Consider the following 8473-nt stretch of genomic DNA (forward strand, 5'->3'; position numbering starts at 1 on the left):
CTCTATTTGCCTCAGTTTCCTCACCTGTCAAATGAAGTGGAGAAGGAAATGGCAAAGTACTCCAGTATCTCTGCCAGGAAAATCCCAAATGAGGTCATGAAGAATTAAATGCAACTGAAAAATGTCTGAACAACAAAATATTTTAATACACCCAAGATGGAAATCCTCGCCCTCGACTAAGACATCTGGTTCTGTGTGCTTTTTTTCAGGTGAATCTTGAACCCAGGACTTTAGCATGAAGGGCTATTGGCAGGTATCCCCTGAATTGCTTCTGGTAATAGCTGGTAGGTATCAGGCTCTGTTGGGTAATATTCTGAATTATGAGTGAATCACAGAGTGTCAGCAGGGAGAAGTATTCGTGTTTTTACCTATTCGTGTGCCTGATAATTAGCCCAGTGCTCCATACTTATTAAGAAGGAGAAAGGAAACCAGCATTTATTTTTTTTTTAACCCTTAACTTCTGTGTATTGACTTATAGGTGGAAGAGTGGTAAGGGTGGGCAATGGGGGTCAAGTGACTTGCCCAGGGTCACACAGCTGGGAAGTGTCTGAGGCCAGATTTGAACCCAGGACCTCCTATCTCTAGGCCTGGCTCTCAATCCACTGAGCTACCCAGCTGCCCCGGAAACCAGCATTTATTAAGCATTTACTATATGCCAGGCACTGTGTTGAGACTTTACAGAGTGTCATTCATTCTCATACCAACCTTGGAAGATGTATTCTTATGATCTTCATATTACAGATGAAGAAACTGAGGCAGACAGAGGTTGAGTGACTTGTCCAGAGTCACACAACTAACACCAGTAGTTAGCATTGACTCCCAGATGAAACATAAGGGTTTAAGAAAAAAATAAATAAAAAGATTAGCTAAAGGAAATGAAGGTAGCTTTAGTATCAATTCTAAGATGCAATGGAAAGAAAGGGGTTGGGGGAGGAGGGAGGAAGGAAGGAAAGAAGGAAGGAAGGGATGGCTCTAGGTTATTGAATAGTTTCAGATAATCTATAACAGCGAGAGTTTCCTAACCAAGAAGACAGCTAGATGGCACTGTGGACAGAAAGCCAGAAGTTAGGAAGACTCACTTTAGTAAGTTCAATTCTGGCCTCTGACACTCAGTAGCTGTGTGACCCTGGTCAAGTCACTTAACCCTGTTTGCCTTAGTTTTCTCATCTATAAAGTGAGCTGGAGAAAGAAATGGGAAACCCCTCTAGTATCTTTGCCAAGAAAACCCCAAAGGAGATGATGAAGAGGCAGACATAACTAAAAACAGTTGAAAAACTTCCTAACCCACAGTTCCCTAAACCAATGAAATCATAGATCTGTTCCCTCTCCAAAAAAGAACTGACATATACGTGTATATTGCTCATAAAGTTTATGATTTTTTTTAATTCGGTCTCCTATTTGAACCACAGTCCTGTGAGGTAACTATTATCCCCACTTTTGAGATGAGGAAACTGAGTCTGATTGAAGTATAGTTGCCCTAGGTCATCTACGTAGCAAGTATCTGAGATGGCATCAAGCCCAAGCTTTCCTAACACTAACTCCTCACTCCATCCACTGTGCCATAATGCCTCTAACAATGCAGGGAGAGTTTTGTGTAGTGGGAATCTGCTGGCTTTGACCCTTAGCAGCTATGTGATCGTGGTTATATCTCTAAACTACCTCTCTAAGCCTCAGTTTCTTCTGTTGTCAAAAGGAGCAATAACCCTTGCACTGTCATCTCATAAGGTTGTTGGCAGGCAACAGATAATCTGTAACAGAGGGAGTTTCCTAACCAAAAGGACAGTTCAATGGCACTGTGGACAGAAAACCAGTTGGGAGTGAGGAAGATTTACTTTTGTAAGTTCAAATGTGACCTTTGACACTTAGTAGCTGTGTGACCCTGGGCAAGTCACTTAACCCTGTTTGCCTCAATTTTTCTATCTGTAAAGTGAGCTGGAGAGAGAAATGGAAAACCCCTCCAGTATCTTTGCTTTATAAACTGCATAATATTCCATATGCAGGAGCCATGAGGGAGGGAGGAGGATGGGTTCACCCAGGATGTCCTGCTTGGAAGCAACCTTCTCTCACATTCCTGCAGACACAAAATTAGCCCCCTTTTGTCCCAAAAGGAAAGAACTCAAGACTAAATACAGCTGTGGTTGGTGCTCTGTGTTACTACCACCAAGCCTAAGAAGGAGAAAAGCAGGAAAAGTAGACATGTAGAATGGATTCAGATGGAGTAAAAGGGAATTCTTTGTTCTCTGAGTTTACATTTGGGAAAGGGAATCCCTTATTCTCTTTGCCTAGTTAGAGCTGAACATTTTGGTTAACAATAACTTAATTAACCCTACTTAGCACCTCACTAGATTGTGAAGACAGGATTAACTCTCCTTTGTCTACCTTTTGATTGAATCAACAAAAGTTTGAACTAGGTAGAGGAGCTTGCAAACCACTTAGAATTCATACCCTCAGAAACTCCATTAGCCAGGAATCTGTGAACTCTTTTTAATGAGTATTCACCCCTCCAGGAGGTTAGAACTGGTTCCCAAAACACTGCCTCCTGGGCGGTGCTAGACAATTTGGAAGCTGTGATTGGCCCCTTTGAAAAGGAGAAGAGACAAAAAACCCACTATAAAAGGCCCTGAATTTCTGGGGTTAGGGAAGGAAGTTGACTCCAAGAAGGAGTTGGACTTCAAGAGGGAAGTCAGCTTCAAGAAGAAGGTTGGCTCAAGGAAGAAAGTTGGCCTCAGGAGTCACCTTCAGCTCAAGTCATTGTCTCTTTGAGGGAATTTGATTGAATAGATAGCTGGCTTTCCCTTCCTCTCTTCTGGAGAGAGTTTAATTCCTGTTGAAGGTCAACAAGTCCTGGTAAGATAGGCTAATGTCTTCTCTACCCTTTTGTATTTCTCTGCTTTCACTCTTTCCACCTCTTTTGTAAATAAAAGCTATTAAGTCATTTTGACTTTGAGCAATAATACTTTGAATAGGCGATCATCATTATTTATAATCTTCATATATTTTAGCCAACCATTAATTTTTACCTTTACAGTGGACAGTCTTCCTATCTTGGTCCAAGCCTCCAGTGGGAAGGCAAGGGTCTACACATGTTTTCCATCCATTCCAGGACCTGTTTGGGGAACCATTGTTGAAAACAATGTAATGAGTGGGGAATATGGCTGTACACATGGCCAGTCTGGACTCCTTTCTCTTATGCTCCATGTTGGGTGAGGAGGCAGAATCACTTGAAATAATCAAACACTTGACATACATTCTTTAAGCTCCTACTATGTGTCAGGCACTGTGCTCTGGGAATGCCTGTTGAGGTTCAAGTCGTGTCTAACTCTTCATGTCCCCATGTAGGGTTTTCTTGGCAAAGATAGTAGCGTTGCTTGCCATTTCCTTTTCCAGCTCATTTGACAGATAAGGAAACTGAGGTCAATAGGGGAAAGGAAGTGGCCAGGAACATACAACTAGATAGCATCTGAGGCTGAATTTTAACTCATGAAGATGAATCTTCCTGATTCCAAGCCCAGCATTCTATGCACCATGGTGCCACCTACCTGCCCCTAGTTGTTCTAGGGATACAAAGACACAAAAGAGACATCCTCCTGGAACTTAGAGTCAGTAAGAAAACTTTCATTCAGCCCCTTGGAGGCAAGGATTGTTTTTTTCTTGGTCTTAGTATCCTTGGAATTAACATAGATTTAACCATGGTGCACAGTAAACATTAAACATTTAATAAATGCTCGTTGAGTGATCAATGCCTGAGGTTTTGTCATAGCATACATAAGAGTCGGTCAGATATGGTATGTGTTGACCCTTTGGTATGTGGATTTTGAGATATTGTAGCTTCAAATATCTTTTTTTTTAAAAACTATTTTTAAACCAAGGAACAGATTTTGATTCACCATAATTATCAAAAGAGAAAATGCCATTGGCTTTCAGATAACAGATAAGTAATCCCTGTTTTGGGGACTAACAGGAATGCAGGATTAAAAGCAAGACCTTGCCCATGTAGGGCCCAAAAATTCGTCCCAGTGATGCTAAAAATACAACAGTTCTGGTGAGGACTTCTGAGCAGATCAGGGCTGTTGACAGAGGCAGTGAGAGCCTTTACCTTCCCTGAGCTCCATCCTTCTTCTGACCCAGGCTGATTAGCCCAAGTCCTACCCAGACTTGCTTCTCTAAATCGGATATGGGCAACTTTTTGAGCTTGGTATGTCCAAATTCGCCAAAAAACCAAGCATAACTCGGGTGGTGTGTCACTTCGAGAAAAAAAAACCATCATTTCACAATATTTATAGTTTAAATAACAAAAATGTATAATTGTAATATATAACTGTATTTAATAAACCAAGATAGGTAAATTAATAGAGGTAGAATTGTCATCTATAGTGCACAGAGCATCTACACTATCCTACAGCAAATGTTTCATCCTCGGCATGCGGCCCCAGATGTCTCTGTATGCAGCTGCATGTGACCACATGTCATCGAAAATGGCTGTGCATGTGCCATAGGTTTGCCATCACCTTTCCAAATCAAGAAATAGTTTTTTAGTGTCTGTTTGGTAAGGCACTGAACTGGCTGGCGGCTTACTTCTGGACAGGGGTCCAAGGCTGCTATCTAAAGGAAGAAGCATTATGATTTTTGGAGTCAGAGGGTTCAGGTTTGAAGCTCAAAGTCAGGAAATTGAACCCTAGTCCCTGTTTTTGTTGTTTGGTCATTTTTCAGCCTTGTCTGATTCTTCATGACTTCATTTGGGGTTTTCTTGGTCAAGACACTGGAGTGACTTGCCATTTTGTTCTCCAGTTCATTTGACAGATGAGGAAACTGAGGCAAACAGGGTGAAGTGACTTGCCCAGGGTCACACAGTATCTGAGGCCAAAATTGAACTCCAGAAGATGAGTTCTCTGTTTTAATTTCAAGCCTCTTCATCTATAGAATGAAGGGATGGGCTAGATGTACTCTGGGATCCCTTATAGCTCTAGATGCTTCTGAGATTAAGTTAGAATAAGTTGTCCCACAGAGGGGCAGTACATCCCTTTCTCAGCATGGTTTCTTAGAATCTTTAGCTTTTTTCTCAGAATTCAGTTTAGCAGTGCACATCCCCTGGGAAGTCTTCCTTGATTTCTTTATTTGTTAGTGCTGTCTTCTTTCCTCCCATGGGAACTCCTTGAGGCCAGAGACCATTTTTCCTTTTGTCTTCGTATTCTTAGTATTTGGAAACCAATCAGTGAATCCCCACACAAAACTTGCTCTATATGTGCTGAATATACATACTGTGGGCAGTGTAAAAGAGAATTCTTTGTTCTTTTTTCTCTCTTGAGTTAACAATAACTTAAGTACCCCTACTTAGTACCTCAGCAGTTTGTGAAGACAGGATTAATTTTCCTTTGTCTACCTTTTGATTGAATCAACAAAAGCTTGAACTAGGTAGGGGAGCTCACAAACCACTTAGAATTCACACCCTCAGGGGCAGCTGGGTAGCTCAATGGAGTGAGAGTCAGGCCTAGAGACAGGAGGTCCTAGGTTCAAACCTGGCCTCAGCCACTTCCCAGCTGTGTGACCCTGGGCAAGTCACTTGACCCCCATTGCCCACCCTTACCAATCTTCCACCTATGAGACAATACACCGAAGTACAAGGGTTAAAAAAAAAAAAAAAAGAATTCACACCCTCAGAAACTCAATCAGCCAGGAATCTGTGAACTCTTTTGATGAGTTTATATATTTTAGCCAAACCATTAAAATTTAATCCTTACAGAAGCTAGGTGGTGCAATGGATGGAGCACTGGGCTTGGAATCAGGAACACTCATCTTCATAAGTTTAAATCTAGCCTTAGTCATTTATTAGTTGTGTGACCCTGGGCAAGTCACTTAACCCTGGTGGTCATCTATAAAATAAGGAGGAGAAGGAAATGGCAAACCACTCCAGTATCTTTGCCAAGAAGACCCCAAAATGGGGTCACAGAGAGTCAGACACAACTGAAATGACTGAAATAACAACAGCAAAATCTAGACACTGTTGAAGGCTCTGGTAATACAAAGATAAAACTGTTTTTTGGTGTTGTTTTTTTTTTTTTAAACCAACACTAGGTATTGGTTCCAAGGCAGAAGAGCAGTAAGGCAATTAGGGTGAAGTGACTTGCCTAAGGTCACCCAGCTAGGAAATTTTTGAGATCTGAATTAACTCCCCTCTTCCCCATCTGTACCTTCCTTTCAGATCTTTTGGTGAAGGTATCCCAGAAGAGAAGTTCAGGATTTATTTGGAGGATACTTGAAGTTATCTCTTGAAAGCTGACTTAGCGGGTTGTTTTACCTTACTTTGAAAGCAAACACACCAACCAACCTCTGCCTGTTCAGTGTTTGTGTGTGGCAATGATGGCCCAGTCCAAGGCCAATGGCTCCCACTATGCCCTGACTGCCATCGGGCTAGGCATGCTGGTGTTGGGGATCATCATGGCAGTATGGAATCTCGTCCCGGGATTTAGCCACTCGGACAAACCATCGATACATGGGAACAGCAGCAGCCCCAGTGGTGGAATCCTCAAGAGCAAGACATTCTCTGTGGCTTATGTGCTGGTGGGTGCTGGGGTCATGCTCCTGCTCCTTTCCATCTGCCTGAGTATCCGGGACAAGAGGAAACAAAGGCAAGGGGAGGAGGAGATAGCCAGGATCCAGCATGAAGCAGCTGTCGGAACTCAGACCCAAGAAGAAGAAGACAGGTAAGCCAGCAAGCGATAAAGCTTTAAAAAGGAAGTTCCCCCTTTTTTTTTTTAATTTTATTTTTTAGAAAAATTTTTTCCATGGTTACATGATTCATGTTCTTACTCTCCCTTCCACCCTCCCCATCCCCACAGCTGACACACATTTCCACTAGTTTCTTCATGTGTCCTCGATCAAGACCTATTTCCATATTATTGATAGTTGTACTAGGGCAATTGTTTAGAGTTTACATCCCAAATCGTGTCTGCATCAACCCATGTGTTCAAGCAGTTGTTTTTCTTCTATGTTTCCACTCCTGCAGTTCTTCCTCTGAATGTGGGTAGCATCTTTACCATAAATCCCTCAGAGCTGTCTTGTGTCATTGCAGTGCTGCTGGTACAGGAGCCCATTACATTCGATTTTACCACAGTGTATCAGTCTCTGTGTACAATGTTCTTCTGGCTCTGCACCTTTCACTCTGCATCACTTCCTGGAGGTAGTTCCAGTTCACATGGAATCCCTCCAGTTTATTATTCCTTTCAGCACAATAATATTCCATCACCAGCATATACCACAATTTGTTCAGCCATTCCCCAATTGAAGGGCATACCCTCATTTTCCAGTTTTTTGCCACTACAAAAAGTGCAGATTTATAGCCTCACTCTTTGTGGTGGAGGAAGCTCCCTTTCTAAACTGCTGGTTTGGTTATTTGTGGGGACAAGTGGGGAAGGAATGCATATTAATACACAAACTTTTCCCCTTGCATTCGTCATTGGACACACTTTTCTTCCCATATGTGTTGTCTTAGTGGGTAGCAGGTGGGACATCTAGGGATTGGTGCTGACTTTGGTCACCTCCATTTCTCCATTGACCTGAGCTAACGGATGCTTTGTATTTGCTGTATTACAGCCAAGAAGAGGAGGAATCCCACTCAAGATATTATGTCCCCAGCTATGAAGAGGTGATGAACACCAATTACTCAGAGGTGAGAGAATTGGAACAGAACCCCGGGATGAACATGTCTCTCCCATCCTATGAGTCCCTGACGGGGCTGGACGAGACAACTCCCACGACCGCCCAGGCTGACACGGAGACCCATCCGCCAGACAGGCAGAACTCCAGGCTGGCCAAACGCCTGAAGCCCCTGAAAGTCCGAAGGATTAAGTCAGAAAAGCTTCACTTGAAGGATTTTCGAATCAACCTGCCGGAGGGGAACCTCCCTCCTCCCACAATAGAACCTTTGACTCCTCCTCCTCAATATGACGAGGTCCAAGAGAAAGCAGCAGCCGATACTCGGCCACCGAACTGAGCTCCTGATGGTCCTGGGGCATCACTGTTCCGGGCTTTGTTTTGCCAAGAGACTCCCAATGAGCAGGAATGGCTTAGTTTTAAAACTGATGGACCCCATATATATGTGTATCATATTAACTTTGGTGGGAAGGGAGGAGAGAGGTCAAGGAACAAGATCAAGAGCCAGAGGACAGCTGGGTGGCTCAGTGGATGGAGAGCCAGACTTGGAGATAGGAGGTCCTGGGTTCAAAATGTGGCCTCAGACACTTCCTAGCTGGGTGACCCTGGCCAAGTCATTTACCCCCATTGCCTAGCCCTTACCGCTCTTCTCCTTGGAACCAGTATACAGTATTGATTCTAAGATGGAGGGTAAGGGGTTAAAAAAAAAGAGGACTAGGTCAGACTGACATTCCACAAAAACTTACATAGCAGAGAGATTTGAAAGAAATCCACATCTTAGACATCTCTGTTTCTCAGTTGAAATTGAGGGACCTATTTTGGA

The 8473-nt window shown here is 43.0% G+C and overlaps 1 protein-coding gene across 1 annotated transcript; it reads left to right on the forward strand.

Moving 5' to 3' along the window:
* The first annotated feature begins 226 nt into the window (after window positions 1-226).
* On the forward strand, window positions 227-8227 carry TMEM51 (transmembrane protein 51). Its single transcript, XM_044671279.1, has 3 exons — window positions 227-284; window positions 6200-6701; window positions 7591-8227. Exons 2-3 carry the CDS (start codon window positions 6355-6357, stop codon window positions 7988-7990), a joined length of 747 nt encoding a protein of 248 aa, XP_044527214.1. The 5' UTR covers window positions 227-284; window positions 6200-6354; the 3' UTR covers window positions 7991-8227.
* Window positions 8228-8473: the final 246 nt, after the last annotated feature.

This window comes from Gracilinanus agilis, chromosome 3 (genome assembly GCF_016433145.1).
Source record: "Gracilinanus agilis isolate LMUSP501 chromosome 3, AgileGrace, whole genome shotgun sequence".
NCBI lineage: Eukaryota > Metazoa > Chordata > Mammalia > Didelphimorphia > Didelphidae > Gracilinanus > Gracilinanus agilis.